The sequence below is a fragment of the Berghia stephanieae genome, chromosome 11 (genome assembly GCF_034508935.2).
Source record: "Berghia stephanieae isolate SIO BIC M18660-M18661 chromosome 11, UCSD_Bste_1.3, whole genome shotgun sequence".
In the NCBI taxonomy this organism is placed as follows: domain Eukaryota; kingdom Metazoa; phylum Mollusca; class Gastropoda; order Nudibranchia; family Aeolidiidae; genus Berghia; species Berghia stephanieae.
Window position 1 is genome coordinate 6,885,860 of NC_088370.1, and position 18,318 is coordinate 6,904,177.

Sequence of the window (18,318 nt, forward strand, 5' to 3'; positions counted from 1 at the left end):
GGATCCCATTGAGAGGAACAAACTCAAATGTTTACAATACATATTCAAAACAAAGATATAATAATAGATAACAGAGAGAAAATTTACAATGGGGAGAAAAAATACCATCTCCCAAAACTATAGTTATACATTTGACAGTTTCCCTTTCGGCTAAAGACTCCAGCCAGGACCAAATCATCTCATTCCAAGACAAAGGCATAGTTTTTGTTTGTTTGTTGCTTTAGGTCTCTTCCAACACAATTGAGGTTATATGAGAGACCGCTGAAACAAAAAAAAAACAAGCAATCTAACAAAAATAGTACAAATGTAAATCAAAATCATAACCTCAAGATATCATAAGCTAAATTATAAATAACCAAGAACAAACAGGCAGAAGATTTACAGAAAAAAAAAATATCCCCTGTCAAAAATACAATCACAAACCAAAGAAGCAGGATAGGCTAGTAAAGAGAAGAAGAAACGACATCACTATCGGATCGTACACCCATGCGAACATCATAGGTATATGATTCAAGGGTGATGCTCCCATCCAACCACCCGCTACAAAGGCATAAAGCAGCCTGGAAAATTGTTATAAGGGGATAGAAGACAGAGCAAGTTGCCTCCTGCCCATCGTTGGAGGTCTTCTACAATGATTCAATACCAGCACAGCCCGATGACAAGGTCAGATTTGATCGTTGATGATTCAAAATGACAAATGATGAACATCTCAAAGTAGAATTGAGACAGAAATGGAATCGCAATGACCAATGACAAATGATGAACATCTCAAAGTAGAATTGAGACAGAAATGGAATCGCAATGACCAATGACAAATGTTGAATAAGTTAAGGAACCGGGTTAAGCCATGTGATTGGCCAATATCATTTCTATTGCACAACAACCTTTTCTCTTTAAATACAATCAGGAATCAGGAAAACAGAAAAAGATGATATTGAAATATGAACAAGGCTGATTCTAGCTTTGTATGTATCAAATGTCATTCACCTAATCAAAACCTAGTGTGCCTACCCAAAGGGTAGCAAGCAACTGCTAATTCCCAATTAATGCTAAAAACTCTGGCTCCAAAAGCTTAATGGCTCTAAAAGACAACGTTTACATTTGTTCATGACACAAATACAATTTTCACTATTCAGAATTGGACCAAAAAAAAAAAAAAAATTTAAATTTTAAAAAAATATATATATATATATAAAGACCCCAGTGTGTGTCACTTCCTATCTTGATCTACATTGTAACTGTGACTATGTATTGACAATAATGACAGAAACACCTTATAATGTTATAATTTCCATTTCACATCCATAGACGACTGTTTACTTTCCATCAATGATGGTTCTATAGAATGCAACGATGATTGTTTTTACAGCCAAACATCTTATAATGTTAGAATTTCCCTTTCACATCCAAAGAAGATTGTTTACTTTCCATAAATGATGGTTCTATAATAGTGTAGAGTCTATAGAATGCAATGATGATTATTTTTACAGCCAAACATCTTTCTCCCATTGACAGAAATCCACTTCAACTCGAATACAGATCAAAAATTCGAATTTGGGTGCAGAAAACAACAATAAAAAAATGATAATAAATTTGTAGCTGCTGTTTTATGTCAAAAATATCAAAAGATTTATCTTGAAACTAAATCATATCATATCATGTGAAAGGTGATTTAGGCCAACTGACCTTTGTGTATTTAAATTGAATCATAAATAAACCAGGAATTGATTATTTTCTTTATCAAGCATTATTTTGAATCTGTCCACAGAAGAAACATTTATCGTTTCATATTTGACACTGTTCTAAAGTTTTACAGTTCTGTTAATAAATAAATTTGCTCCTGTGCTAGTTTTGTACCTGTCAATGAAAAAATCTAAACCAGTCTCCTCTGGTAAATATTGTAATCGAAAGTGAAAAAAAAATCAGAAGTATCCAAGGCAACCTCAGGATGGACAAATTCATACAATTAAATATCAAATAAACATCGCAATGTAACATTGTACTTGCACTCTGTAATAATATTGTACTTGTACTTTGTAAAAACATGTATTTCAAATTCTGCTCAGAAAACACATCCTTCAAATATCGAGCATTTAATATGACCCTCATTTTGTCAAAAACTCTCAAACCTGGGACTTCCACGGGAAGTGACAGGGGTATAAATGAAGAGCCCAAGACTGACCTTTACACACCAGTCAAGGACTTATTACAAGAGAAAGATGGAAGCAAGATGGAATGCTGATGGGAGTTCTGTTTTCCAACTGACAATAAATTCCTTTGAAGGGGATTGTGTTGTTATCCCATAATAAATCCCTATATCCAATTAACAGTGTCTTTTCTTCCTCTTCAATGCCTGTACGTGGGCCTCCTTTGTTCCAAGTCCTAGATCTTTGCACAGACTTGGGTCGTACGATCTTCCAGTTTTGGCCATACAAGGTAACCATGAACGACAACTTGAATCACATGTCCCGTCATCAACAGATTTGTTATAGAATCTGATAGTAAAAATAGGATATATCAAAATATACATCATATATATAACTGATCGTTTGTTTTGTTTTTTAGGGTTTTACGGCGCTTGCAACACATTAAGGTCATATCAGCGCCAGGAAAAAGGAAAAAATGGGATAGTAAAAAGTTCTAAAATTACAACTAAAGCACAAAAGAAAAGGTGAGACAAAGGGGAATTGGTTCAAACAGGGAATAGATGTAGATTCCAAGAGCACACAGTCAAAGTACTTAGTTTGAGATCACCTAAAAGTCTCATCCAGACAAAACCACAGGTCCCAACTAAGAGGAATACACTCAAATGTTTACAAATCATATAATATAATATGTAAACTAAACATAATACAATGCATAACAGAGAGATGATTTACAAGGAAAAAAATATCAAAACTCTGGCCAGGGTGAGACAAAACTAAGTAATTTCATTCCAAGACAACGACAGGAAACAATTGGAAAACGGATAAAGACACTTAAAACTCCTTTAAAAAAATGTAGATTAGCATCAACTTTCATCTTCAATAATTTTTGATGACTAAGAGATGCTCATGAACTTCTGAAGTTGGAGCCAAAAACTCGTAATACTACGAATTTTTCGTAATGGTAGACAGGTCTGGTGTAAATGATAGTGTTAGAGGTCAGCTTACTTGTGGTACAGTTTGATGAGAGAGTAGTCTTTGGTCATCCTGTGTATCATGTCATCCCAGTCTTTGGGGAACAAGCTGGTCATGTTGTAGGCAGCCTGGAGCCATGGAGGATTTTACAGTAAGAAAACTCTTATTATAAATAAATGTATCTGCTGATCATGACATTATGGGAAAAAAAAACCAAATAAAAACAACGAATAATAATAATAATAATAATAATAATAATAATAATAATAATAATAATAATAATATTAATAATAATAATAATAAATAAATAAATAAATAAATAAATAAATAAATAGATATTAAAAATGAATGAACAAATAAATAAATAAATGAATGAATAAATAAACAGTATTCTTTATATCAAAACATCCTCTCAGAGAGATACTTAAGTTTCTCCTCCTTCGTCCTCTTTTCTTATTTTTCTCCATCTTCTCTGTAAACTAATAAAACAGTTTGATACAAACCTTGGCTGAATACTCAAACTCCCACGTAATGTGTCCCTCCAAGTTAGCCCTCTCCATGTTCATGATGTAAGTCTCGTGGTCTAAAACTTGCTGTTGACAACAACAACAAAAATAAATAAATCAATATACAATAGAAAATAAGCCAAACGCCACCTACTTGGTGACAAATTAGTGAATAGGCACAGGTGTAAGATAAAAATCTGAAAAAAGCGTGTATGAATCAGTGCATAGACCTGCCAACCCTTCCATACTCCAAAACTGGAAGGGTTGGCAGCTTTGAATGCAGGATAAAGCAGCCAGAAAAATGCAAACATTTTTTTAAAACCATCCCAAAAAATATCAGCCTCTGTCCAGGTTGATTGATTTTTCAAGATTTAGTTTTCTTTTACTTCTCTCTCTGCTTTATACGGCAACGATTCATACACTTCTCAGATCTTTGTCAACTCTTTTCTTTGTTTGCTCGCAGAATGGATGAGATGAAATGAAGACACAAAGTCATCTCTTGTCAAATACATTGGCTGTTCAGCTGGTGTGTTGTCTGCTCCATTCCCTTTTCCCTCACCCACCCCTCCCAGTTGTAAAGTGGCAGACTTAATATCAAAGGTGGACCAATACAGAAAACGACCAACTCAGAGGACGAATGTTCCACATTTTGAAAATAAAAACTCCATCCTATGCACCTGGGGGACAGGATTATCATTTAGATTGTGTAGAACTTTCACGGAAACTAAAAATAAAATATTTAAAAATACATATGCTAGCTCCAATCAAAACAAGACAAAAACAAAATAAAACAAACAAACAAAAAGACCAAACAAAATTTTAAAATTCTAAATAATAGAAAAAAAATAATGAATAAATTTTAAAAGAAAAAGAAAAAAGAAAACACAGATGTGTTATATGATAATTTGTCTAATTGTTAATGTGTAGCATGTATGATTTCCCCTCTTGTCAATGTGCGCTTAGGTCTGAGGCAATGCAGGATTGGCGCAATATAAATATTATTATTGTTATTATTACTATTATGATAATTATTACTTACATAGGAGCTACCCTTGTACTTTCCATCCGTTTCATATATCCTGTATCCAGGGTTCAGGTCAGAGTATGTCGTCACACTGGGTCCCAAATAGGCTACACTGATTGGAATCTTGAGAGTTTCCACATCATAGAAAACCTCAAAGCTGTCAGTGTGGTCATGGCCGACAAACTGGGCTGCTATCGTGTTCTGGTAGCTGGAGTAAAGATGGCTCATTTGTTTAAGAACAATAAAATAACATATACTACTACTATTACTATAACCACTAATAATAATAATAATAATATAATAATAATAATAATAATAATATAATAATAATAATAATAATAATAATAATAATAATAATATATAACAATAATAATAATAATAGTAATAATAATAATAATAATAATATAATAATAATAATAATAATAATAATAATAATAATATAATATATAATAATAATAATAATAATAATAATAATAATAATAATAAGTAATAATAATAATAATAATAATAATAAAATAAGAATAATAATAATAATAATAATAATAATAATAATAATAATAATAATAATAATAATAATAATAATATATTTAGACACTAATTTAATTGCTATACTGTACGTCAAATCTAACACAGGATTTTTTCCTCAAGCTTTTCATTTTTAAAATCCAAGATAATCATTTTTTTTCCCTCCAAAACTTTGCCAAAAAGTGAGAGACAAAATGCGAATTTGGCCAAATTTGACGTCTAAAAATTCTATTTATATTGATTAAAAGTCTGTATAGGTGACAAGTCTGAAACAACAATATATATAAATATGTTGCCATGTTGGATAATACAACTCACCGACTGATAATTTTGTAATAATTCCAGCTCCAGGGCTTCAGACAGTCTCCATTACCGGGTGGAATGTGGCCTAAAATGTGGACCTGATGGGAGGAAGTGATCAGATTAACTCTATATATTAAAAAAAAAATTAATTAAAAAAATAAAATTCCCTTTATTCATCCCATAGGGGAAATTTTTCTCTAGGGTCTATCCCAAGGGAAGACTGGAATAACCCAGGCGTCAGCCGCAGTGCAGCGCCACAAATTGAGCTAGGGCGAGTTGACTTGTTAAAAGGCCACACAGCGCAGCGGCAGGTGATGAAACTCAGTACCTTTTGGGTATGAAGCAAAGACTGTAACGCAGAGTCACACTGCCACTGTCACTATATATACGCTGTTTTATACAAAACCATGTCAGATGTATCCGTCTTATACCATGACAGTGCCTGCTCCCTACATTTGACAACAGTGTTTAGATATCTTAAATTTCTGAGTTGTAAAACTAAAAATGACAAAAAGTAAAAAAACAAGACAATGGCAACGAAAAAAAAACCAAAAAAAAACAACAAAAAATAGACTTAAGAAATCAATAAAACCAAAACACAGCATGGAGTCTCTGTTATTAAAATAAGATGGAAAAAAAAAAAAGAAAAACAAACAAACAAAGAAATTGATTGAGTATGACAGATTCAAATCAACTACAATAAAATCCATTGTACACAAATCCTATTGATCTATTTACCTTTTCGTTGTTGTCTTCAGCTGCCTGGAGAGTTTTAATCAACCACTGGAGTTCTCCATTGGGGTCAGTTGTGTTCAACATCAACCAGCTGTGAGAAAAACACACCATTGGATTGAGTTGTACAAATCAAAACTCAATGTAAATTGTAACCATTGAAACAAATCATAAACGTAAAAATGATAACTTAAAAATTTCTTCTGGACCACAAGACCCCTAGGGGCTGAAACTTATTATGGGTTCTGTAATCTCTCTCTCTCTCTCTCTCTCTCTCTCTCTCTCCCTCTTTCTTTTTCTCTCTCTCTCTCTCTCTCTCTCTCTCTCTCTCTCTCTCTCTCTCCCTCTTTCTTTTTCTCTCTCTCTCTTCCTTCCACACACACACAAACACACAGTCTCTCTGTATATTGCATAAGATAAAAAGATGACTCACAAATTCTGGTTGTTGCAGTAGTTCATGTTGACAGAAATAATCCTGAATCCTGGGTAAGGAGATACAGTGTAGTAACCTCCCCTGAAAGTTTTCAAGGAAATAAAATTGTACTTTTGAATTCTTCTTTATTCATGACATTCCCATGCCATTAAGCATGATGCAATCGATGCGGCAATAAAGATAAGACAAGATGAACTCTACTTCTACTTATCTACTGTTGGATACTGCCTGCCATTGACGAATGGATTTTTAAAAATAATTAAGCAAACAATAAAAAAATAAAGATTATATATATAAAAATAAATTAGGAAAAAGCTTAACAAAGCTTAACACAGAGAAAGATAGAAATGAAAACCATTTACAAGATCGTGGATAAATTGTTCAAATATAGGAGACTGGGAATTCCCATTAAAGTCGTAGGATCTACAGATCTTTTTCTAGTTTCACATTGTGGTGTCATTTGGGGAACGTCTCACTACTATAGCTTTAGTCAATGAACTTCCTTTACATATTTCAGCTATGTGGCCAGTGGTATGACATTCGCCTTTGGATTGTAAGGTCCTGGGTTCGAGTCCCAAGCGGTGCATAGTTGAATCCTTGGAAAAGGCTCTTGACTCACATTCTCTCACTGATCTCAGGTGTAAAATGAGTACCTAGCTATTAACAGTGTTACTGTCCCAAAAAAAAATTGTAATATCGCCCAACAGGTGTCATTTCTCGTCCTAAATGTTAAGTGTTGCTGTTGGCTATGGACCCCTTGTAAAAGCACTTTGAGCAAGTTTAGTGGAAATTGCAATTTATAAAAATTCAAGTAAAGCACAAGTAATTTCATTTGGAATTATTTTGTATCGGGGGGGGGGGGGGGGGGGGGGGGGGGGGGGGGGGGGGGGGGGGGGTTTTCTCTGTCTTTTTCGCATGTTTTTATTCCCCTCTGATTGATGTTATTCCTTCCTTCAACACAACTTTCAAGCAATGTTGATGGAAATCAAGGCTAGACAAGGAAGACATTTTTGGAAAAACTAACCCTTCAGAACTACAAGGCCCATGGAGCCAGTCTATAGCGTGAAACGGACAATAGCAATTGCTTGCTATCCTTTGGATAAGATGCCCGGTCACAAAGTACTTTCTGCCAGATCTAAGAAACCCAGCTAACCAATCAATGTTGGGTAGACAGGGGGGATCACAAAAAAAAAATCTCGACTCCAAGCGAAATCAATCGCAATCCCTCTGTTTATGAAGAACGTGCTTTACCAACTGGGTTACAGGGACTCCAAAGAACAAATAAAATCTCATATAAAACATTCTATTTGGTCAGAATGCTGGTCAATTAATGTTTACTCTGTGTCACTTATGGGGGGTTGTGGTCCCCCAGACAGTAAGATTCCACATTTACCATTTGACAGTCTCGATGGCATCCTTGGGTAGCCAATGTTGCCAACTTTCTGCCAGGGCGTTGTACAACCAGCTGATGGAATTGTTGCCTTTGACATAAGCCGGTGGGAAGCTGGGATAAAACGAGATATCATGATTTAAAAGACAAAGTAAAGATGACATGTGAGTGGTGTGTGTGCTGGATGATAATAAATGAATGGGTCAGGGTTAACAAATAAAAATATAATAAAATTCCCTTTATTCATCCCATAGGGGAAATTTGTCTCTAAGGTCTATTCCAAGGGAAGCCTGGAATAACCCAGGCATCAGACGCAGTGCAGCGCCGCAAATTGAGCTAGGGCGAGGTGACTTGCTCAAGGCCACACAGCAGCAGGTGATCGAACTTTTGGGTACGAAGCAAAGACCGTACTGCTGAGCTATGTTGCCCCCTTTTTTCCTTCTTTAAAATAAAATTCCAATTGAAAAGACAAAGTAAGGATGACACGCGAGTCGTGTGTGCTGGATGATGAGAAATGATCAGGGTTAACAACTTTTACACATCAATACAGTCAATAACAATAAAATAGTAGACTTTTGGAGCCGGAGTTTATCCTGGCTTGAAACGGACAACAGCAATTGCTTGCCACCTTTTGGATAGGTTTGTCGTCAGTTTGCCAGTTTATTTTTATCTTCTTCTTATATATACATACACTTTAAATATAGACTTTGACCTTAAAGTTATAGAAAAAAATATATAAATAAATAATAAAACCAAATAAATAAATCAATAAATACAGAAAGAAAGAATTAATATTTTTTTTAAATAAAGAGATAAGATAGTTTAAGACATATTCAAATTTGTAAATGTGAAAAAAAAGTTATCAATACAACATAAAATATATTATTGCACATAAAAATTCATAAACAAGTAAATACAAAACAAAATAACTAAATAAATAAATAAGTAAATAGATTAATCAATTTAGACACTTTTTCTAATTCTTATCTGACTTGTCACATAGATTAGAATATTGTTTTGTTTATTTAGGTTATTGTAGCAACTAATAAAGGCATGACCTCTGACCTGTTGACAGGGGAGCTTTCATGATTGCCAAGGGATGGGTAGACAGGCTTGTCAGGAAGATACTTGAGTAGAAGATCTGTCAGTTGGCCAAGGATGTGAGTCTGGGCAGCTCTGCTTTGGTTCCAGACATTGTGGGCCGGCAAGTCACCCGTCCAGATGATGTAATCAAACTGAGGAAAAGGGAAATGGCAATCGTTTTGCACTGCAGCCAGCCTTTCAAAGAGGAAAAATGTGGTCTAGTGGTAGGACACGCCTTCGGATGGAAGGTTCTGGGTTTGAGTCCCGAGCAGCGCATAGTTGAGTCCTTGGAAAAGGCTCTTTATTCACATTCACTCACCGTACTCGTGTATAAAATGAGTACCAGGTCGTTAACAGCATTGTCTCTGTCCGAAAAAAATTGTAAAAACGCCTGGATTGGCGTCATGTCCTAACCTACATGTTAAGTGTTGCTGTTGGCTAGGGACCCCTTGTAAAGCACTTTGATCATGTTTAGTGGATATTGCGCTATATATAAAAAATCTCAATGATCAAAAACAGAACACTCAGGTGTTTACAACCATCTACTACGATGACAAATGTCAAGGTTGTGATACAAAAGGTTTGTTAGTTCAAACCGTTACTGGTGTTAATATTGAATTGTGACAGATGGCTGGATTTTGGTTTGCCTTTTATTTTAGCACAGAGTCCATTGTGCTAGTTTTTGTCAATTGTAGTTATTGAAACACTTTAAAATCATTTGTTACAGTAACCAGGACAGTGATGAGACAAACCATTTCACATCTAACAATAATAATAATGATAATAATAATAATAATAATAATAATAATAATAATAATAATAATAATAATAATAATAATAATAATAATAATAATACAGGGATGCCACCAGGCAAATTTTAAAAAGCCTGAAAACTTGCGCGGACGAGATACAAATCAACGTCAAGGGCTTTGTAGGGATTTGAAAAATATCAAATTTGGAATATTGTTTCAGTACTTATTATTGCAATTGAGAGCAAATAACACACAAAAGAAATTAACAGTTAACAGTTTTCAAATTGATAAAATAAGGTGTTGAAAACAAAATATAGACAAATTAATATCAATAGCTATCAGGGGTCAGAATGACTGGTCACATAAAAGGAGAGCATTTTTCATTGTGAAGATCATGACCCACCCATGCAACCATAACTTATAAATTTGAACTTCACTCAAATTCACTGAGATGCGATCCAAAATTTGTCTCGCAGCAATTTCTGACACGACTCGGAGAATTTCAAAAGTTGAAAGTGTAATTATATTTGGTGGTTGTAGTAGTAGTGGTGGTGGTAGGGATGATGTGGTAGTGATTCTAGTAGTCCTGTCGTATGGATGATTGTGTGGTAGTGGTTGTAGTAGCTGTGGTAGGAATGATGATGTAGTGGTAGTTGTAATAGTAGTGGTGGTAGCGATGATGTGGTGTTATTTGTAGTAGTAGTGGTGCTAGGGATGATGGTGTGGTGGTGGTTGTAGTAGTGGTAGTAGGGTTGATGATGTGGTGGTAGTTGTAGGAGTAGTGGTGGTAGGGATGATGTGGTGTTATTTGTAGTAATAGTGGTGCTAGGGATGATGGTCTGGTAGTGGTTGTAGTAGGAGAAGTGGTAGGGATGGTGTGGTAGTGGTGGTAGGGATGATGATGTGGTGGTGATTGTAGTAGTAGTAGTAGTAGTAGTAGTAGTAGTAGTAGTAGTAGTAGTAGTAGTAGTAGTAGTAGTAGTAGTAGTAGTATGTAGTAGTAGTAGTAGTGGTCTTAGAGATGATGATGTGATGGTGGTTGTAGTAGTAGTGGTTGTAGGGATGATGATGTGGTGGTGGTTGTAGTAGTGGTGGTCTTTTAGAGATAATTGTGTGGTGGTGGTTATAATAGTTGTGGTAAGAATGATGATGTGGTGGTAGTTGTAGTAGTACTGGTGGTAGGGATGATGTGGTGTTATTTGTAGTAGTAGTGTTGGTAGGGATGATGATGTGGTGGTGGTTGTAATAGTAGTGGTGGTAGAGATGATGTAGTGGTTTTGGTGAGTGTTTTTTATTCAGTGATAATAATAGCAATTTGTCAAAAAGGAGGAAAATGTCTCCGTCTATCGGCCAAACACAAGCAAAGTGTAAAAATAACAGGAACATTGTTTTGTATTGGTATTATGTAATATATTACTATTACTAGTATAAATACATTCTTATCATTAGACATAAATTTACTTTTTGTAAACATTTAATGAATTGTCCTTTCCATATGTTAAAGGCCTACAATGTTATTTAAATAAAAGGCCAGAAAGTGTTTTGTTTTGATTTTTACTTTATAAAGCAGGCTACAATATATTTTATTTTTTTTACCGAAACCTAGTGGTTATTCAGGTTATAAATACAACCCAAGAATCTCACAAATTTAAAGCCATAGTCAAAAGGTAAAAAGAAAGAAGAATAAACTAAGCCAATCACCATTGCTTTATTCTATGCTAATGTATTATCTCTGTATAACCAGATAATTTAATGGATGGTTGCGAAAGAGAGAGAGAGAGAGAGAGAGAGAGAGAGAGAGAGAGAGAGGAGAGAGAAGAGAGAGAGAGAGAGAGAGAGAGAGAGAGAGAGAGAGAGGAGACTTCTCTACCAGAATAATTTATGAATTGATCTTAGGAATTCTATATCAACTAAGCCAATCACCATTGCTTTATTCTATGCTAATGTATTATCTCTGTATAACCAGATAATTTAATGGATGGTTGCGAAAGAGAGAGAGAGAGAGAGAGAGAGAGAGAGAGAGAGAGAGAGAGAGAGAGAGAGAGAGAGAGAGAGAGAGAGAGAGAGAGAGAGAGAGAGAGAGAGAGAGAGAGAGAGAGAGAGAGAGAGAGAGAGAGAGAGAGAGAGAGAGAGAGAGAGAGGAGACTTCTCTACCAGAATAATTTATGAATTGATCTTAGGAATTCTATATCAAAAAAAAAAAAAAAAGAAGAAGAAAAGAGAAATGGAAAGAAAGGCAAGGAAAAGAGAGAGAGAGAGAGAGAGAGAGAGAGAGAGAGAGAGAGAGAGAGAGAGAGAGAGAGAGGGGGGGAGAGAGAGAGGGAGAGAGAGAGATTTGTCCCTCCCCTTCCCCTTCAACCATCAACTTGCTAATCAAAGAACACCACTGGTCGTCTGTGCCAATTGTGACATCTGGTGCCATTCAGTCTGGCCCGACGTCATAAAAACGGGACCGTCACTAAATTTCACGAGACTATTGCACAGGTGTCAAAATATGACATAAGACATAATGGTGATTTTGTGGTTTTGAGGGAAATGTTTGACACGCAAATTCAGCGGAAAATTTCTGAGAAATTCTCAAAATCAGTTTATTTATCCAAAAAAAAATTTTTTTTAAAGGAGGAATTGTGATGGGGATGGGCGGAGATAAACTACCATTTAGGTGCCCAAATATTCGACTAGCGGTGACAGCCCAAATTATTCACCCCGCGAAAAAGTTCCGGCTCAAATCTCGATCGCGGTTTTTTTCTTCTTCTTTAAAAAAAATTTTTATTTATTTATTTATTTTTTTTTTTTGAATAGTGACGACGGACAAAAACCGGAGGTTCCGGATTAAAACCGGCTGGTGGTAAAAAAACCCGGATTTCCGGCTAAAACCGGAAAAGTGGCATCCCTGAAATAATAATAATAATAATAATAATAAATAATGAATTTATAAAGTGCCTCAACATTCACATTAATTGTACTCTGCGGCACTTTACATAATAAATTCTTTTTAAACAAAACAAAATCTAGAGTGGATTTGTAACTAAGAGTGCCCCTAAAAAAATAGAAATAAAAAGAAGACGGTTTCAAACAGAAAATCTAATCAAATCACAAGGACAACCAGTCAATGAATTTACTCTGTTGTACAAACTTTTTAAAAATGTAAACTTGCCTAACAGGCATCACGTGTCGTCCTACATGTTAAGTGCTGTCATTGGCTAGTGACCCACCCACCATGTAGGATGACAAATGACACCTGTTAGGCAATTTTACAAATTAATTTTCATCCAGGGACAATGATGTCAATGGCCAGATATTCATTTTACACCTGAGTAGGGTGAGAGAATCTTTATTCTCTGTTTTCATCTGGCACTTCTCTATACCCTATATTTCTCATCAATGGACAATTACGTACTGCGTCTTTCTTGGTGGATTACAGCTAGTTTGGGTAAACAGAGTTGGATAAATGAGAGAAGAAAGACTTCAAAAATACATAGGTGGATTACAGATAGTTTGGGTAAACAGAGTTGGATAAACGAGAGAAGAAAGACTTCAAAAATACGTACTGTGTCTTTTTTGGTGGATTACAGCTAGTTTGGGTAAACAGAGTTGGATAAATGAGAGAAGAAAGACTTCAAAAATACGTACTGTGTCTTTCTTGGTGGATTACAGCTAGTTTGGGTAAATAGAGTTGGATAAATGAGAGGAGAAAGACTTCAAAAATACGTACTGTGTCTTTCTTGGTGGATTACAGCTAGTTTGGGTAATAGAGTTGGATTAAAGTAGGGAGAAAGACTTCAAAAATACGTACTGTGTCTTTTTTGGTGGATTACAGCTAGTTTGGGTAAATAGAGTTGGATAAATGAGAGGAGAAAGACTTCAAAAATACGTACTGTGTCTTTCTTGGTGGATTACAGCTAGTTTGGGTAAACATAGTTGGATAAATGAGAGAAGAAAGAATTCAAAAATACGTACTGTGTCTTTCTTGGTGGCCAGGTGAGCAAGCAGATTCTCTAATGTCCAAACTGGGATGTCACAGTTACCGCGGTAACCAAATTTACCAGCCCCTGAATTTCCACCTTCAAATACACAATAATAGTTCAAGTTCAAGATCATAAGATACAAAAAGGCACACTGTGTCAATCATTGCAAATCTTATACACATCAATGTTATCTATCACACCACACTAATCATTGTCACTCCAGTCATTCAATCCTCCCTGTTTTCTTGTGTATGTGGAAAACGCGTTGAAATGAGATGTCTATTATGTCATGTGGTAGTTTGCTCCATTCACGTATTGTTCGAAGGAAAAGCTGTATTAGTATGTGTGTGTTCTTGCAAATGGCTGGAATTTGTCGTGATGAAGCCTGGTTCAGTATCTATTCTTTTAATTGTTAATGTAGATTGGAATGTTTATAGAGGTGACAGGAATGATTTAAATTAATGAGGCAACATTCCAGCCAAATTCCTGTCCTAATTGCAACACTCACCATCTCCTTCCCTGCAGCAAAGAGGTTCATTACAGTTGGTGACAGTGCCAGGTTTGTACAAGTTGTCAAAATGGATGTCTGACAGCTGCAGGATACGCATCTTGGGAGCGCTTTTCTGAAAGGAGAGAAAAAACATTTTTTTTAAATAAATCAAAAATGTATCATCTGTTTAAAAAACTTACAGTACTTCAGAGCCATTAGGTCCATTAAACCGGAGTTTATTCAGGTTTCTATAGCATGAAACGGACAATAGAAATTGCTTGCTAACTTGCTACCCTTTGGATAAGACACAAGTCTATTGCAAAGTAAACCAGAAAGAAAACCAAAAAAAATTATTTTTTTTAATGTTGAAATAAGAATTTTACATTGAAGATACAAATACCTTAGGCAGTACAGGATACACAGGTTTGGGCTGTGGAATCTTGGGAAATGTGACATTCCAGTCATCAAAGGGGTCGTAGGGGTCAGCACATGATGGACCCACCAGGAAACTACACACTTCCTTTGGGTTTTTTAGGTGCTTCAGGACAGCAAAGAATTCCGGCTGGAATGTTAAAACAAAATGGGAGAATAATTGAGAAGTGAATCAAAGGATACACAAGATAGACAACCCTGTCACTGAAAACAAACATATAGGACAAGATAGACAACCCTGTCACTGAAAACAAACACATAGAACAAGATAGACAACCCTGTCACTGAAAACAAACACATAGAACAAGATAGACAACCCTGTCACGGAAAACAAACACATAGAACAAGATAGACAACCCTGTCACGGAAAACAAACACATAGGACAAGATAGACAACCCTGTCACGAAAAACAAACACATAGAACAAGATAGAGATTGAGAGTGGTGGGGGCTGACTGAAGACTGGGATCATGAAAATACTAATGAAAAGGTGAACATGGAAAGGCTTCGGATGGGAACAGTACAGACAATGGACGTTTTGGGTAGAAACCCTTCATCAGTGCACAATAAACAAAGGAACGTTGAAAACAAATAAAATAAAATGGAGTAATCATTTGTTTTCAACATTCCTTTTTTTTATTGTTGTGCTGACGAAGGGTCTATACCCAAAAAGTCCATTGTCTGTACTGTTTCCATCTGAAGCCTTTCCATTTTCACCCCTTTCCTGAGTGTTGTGCAACTTGTACCATTTATGATTTGTTTTTCTCTCTTCATCATAGACGTCTGCCTGTGTTAAAAGTTTAGTAAATCCTTAGAAACAATCTTCAAAGTAAAATCTTTCATGGTCTCTTTTTGTGATCCAAATGTCCAAATTCACAAGAAACCTAAACAGTATTAGTACTATTAGTGTAATAATTATGTATGAATCAATGACAAAGGGAAATAACTCACAGCAAAAAGGTTAATAATGCCATCACAAACTCTGTCATCTTCAATCTTCAACAATTCACACACTTCCACGGCAGCGTCTACGATTTCCGAATGGCTGGGGCTTGTGCCGATGATGGTTTTAAACAAGAAAACGGCAGCATCACAAGTCGTGCAGCTGATAGCTCCCACTGACGAGACTGGGTTATCCCTGGGCTCTGGAACAAACCGCAGTGATGAAGAATCTACACTTCCAAATGCCAGAGAGGACACAAAACAAATGGCCAGATAAAGCCGAGCCATTTTAAAGGATTCGTTAATTGATTACTTTAACTGATGCCTCTCAGACCGTTATGCTTTGTCCATTGAATTAAATGTCTTGAATCTGTGAATAAATACATAACAAAATACAAATAAATGGCTTTTTCTCATTCATAATAATTTTAAAAACTCATATAGAAGAACAGTTTGCATAAAGAAAAAAACGATATATAAGTAAATATATGAATAAATAATTAAATAAATAAAAGATACACAGGTTACAAAATAATTTTTTTTTATAGCAAGACATTGACAAAAAATACAATAATCTATATGCGAGAATATGATCTCTCTGGCGTCACAAAATGGCTGTCTGTTGAGTTTTATCATACGGCTTTGACATTAAATCTGATCTGTATGGAAAGACTAGCCCATCATGAACAAAATAGAAATTCCTTTTGACAGTTTGTAGAATCTTTCTTTGGAATTATTAAATAGAATGTGCGGCTGTGGTCTTGTGGTATGACACTCGCTTTTGGATCGCAAGGTCCTGGGTGCATAGTTGAGTCCTTGGAAAAGGCTCTTTACTCACACTCTCTCACCAACGTACTCAGGTGTAAAACAAGTACTTGGTCGGTAACAGTGTTGTCTCTATCGAAAAAAAAACTAATTGTAAAATCGCCTAACAGACGTCATGTCTCGTTCTACATGTTACTGTTGGCTAGGGACCCTTTGTAAAGCCCTTTGAGCACATAAAAAAGCTCAAGCTCAAGTTAATGTCATATTAGATTTCACTACAATTATTGGAATTTGTTTGTCTTTTTTTCATGAATAATAAGACTAAGACCACTAGAAGTTTTATTACTAAATTTTTTTCCTTTTTTTTTTTCCAAATGGAATAAACACAGCAAAAACATTGAAAATTTATAAATAATCTCATTTCAGGAAAAAAAACCAACACGACATGATGACTACATGACACACAATAAAAGGAAATGGGATACTTCATTTTATCCAAAATTGGAATCCATAGTCACAGACAATTGTGATCCACCATTATGATTATCATCATCATCATCATCACCAGCATTATATATATATTACTATTATTATTATTATTATCATTATTATTACTGTTACTATTATTATTATCATTATTACTGTTACTATTATTATTATTATTATCATTATTATTATTATTATCATCATTAATACTGTTACTATTATTATTATTATTATTTATTACTACTACTACTATCAGTATCATTATTATTATTATTATTATTAATTATTACTATTATATACTGGGATGATTTGGATGCTCAAAATCAAATGTTTTTGTGAAAAATAAAAAGAAACTCGGGTTCAGCTTCCATATTTTATTGATGACCATGGAAGTTTCTGGAAGGGCAAAGGGGTCAATGTGGCTGGAGTTTATCCCGTTTGGTTAAACTTATGGACAAAAACTACTTGCTACCCTTCAGTTTAGTCAGACTCAGACTCAGACGACTGCGTCAGCGGTAAACTCTACTTCTAAGTCTCTAGACCTAGATAGAAATAGTATATCATCAATTGCCACTCAAATGGTAATATTTTCTTTCCAATGAACACTACAACTATAACTTAGATAATACGGACTTGACTCACAAGGTGCATCATCATCATACTCTATGTCCACAGTCAAAGAGTCAGCGTCTCTCAGCAGTCGAACTCTGGTCTAGAACAAGACCAGAAAGTTTAATTATTTCATCAACCATTCCTAAATTATTGCTACGATTTTCCAGCAAACAACCAGTAAGTGACATAAGTCTGAAGACATTTTTTTTTCCTCACCTGTGGTATTTAATTTAGAATATTATTTGCTGCCAGTGCCAATAGAGACAGAGAAGGCCGAGGCAGCAGTCGGTGAGAGAAAAGGCGTTTAGTACTGCGTTCTCGGATCTCGAAAGTATAGACTTGCCAGATAAATTTATACAAAAATGTCAAGTGGGTCATAACATTGCCTAAATCTATGTTTTAAAAATGCACACCAATTTGTTATGCCTTTTTTAAAATGCGAAAATCATAAGATAGGCAATGCTATACTATAACAGTAAGTACAGATGAATGTGTCTTTAATATTAATGCTGAACAGATAAAATCGTGTTTGAAAAAAATATCCACAATAGACGATGTTCAAAATACTAAGCTGGCAATCTCATGTTCGGCCATCGATTGTTTGTTTCGTTTCGCAAACTTCATCGTGATTGATTTGTTTTTTTACAGCGTACAAAATATCTTTCGATCATTCCCATTGACCTGGAAGGTTATCATCCCACATGATGCACTCGTGCCACTAAATCACAACCATGAGTTATATAAATATTATAATCT

At 35.1% G+C, this 18,318-nt stretch overlaps 1 protein-coding gene across 2 annotated transcripts; it reads right to left on the reverse strand.

Moving 5' to 3' along the window:
• Nucleotides 1–258: 258 nt before the first annotated feature.
• LOC144957023 (sphingomyelin phosphodiesterase-like) lies at nucleotides 259–18,193 on the reverse strand. Of its 2 annotated transcripts, none has more exons than XM_078887953.1 (14): nucleotides 17,593–18,193; nucleotides 15,709–16,069; nucleotides 14,726–14,887; nucleotides 14,344–14,458; nucleotides 13,828–13,931; nucleotides 9,098–9,267; nucleotides 8,036–8,146; nucleotides 6,643–6,723; nucleotides 6,216–6,303; nucleotides 5,493–5,575; nucleotides 4,665–4,857; nucleotides 3,623–3,712; nucleotides 3,153–3,247; nucleotides 259–2,495 (listed from the first exon to the last, which is right to left on the reverse strand). In XM_078887953.1, exons 2-14 carry the CDS (start codon nucleotides 15,985–15,987, stop codon nucleotides 2,324–2,326), a joined length of 1,743 nt encoding a protein of 580 aa, XP_078744079.1. In that variant the 5' UTR covers nucleotides 15,988–16,069; nucleotides 17,593–18,193; the 3' UTR covers nucleotides 259–2,323. The 2 variants fall into 2 exon arrangements, with proteins under 2 accessions (XP_078744079.1, XP_078744078.1); XM_078887952.1 differs by having other exon boundaries at nucleotides 17,779–18,184.
• Between the last annotated feature and the right edge of the window lie 125 nt (nucleotides 18,194–18,318).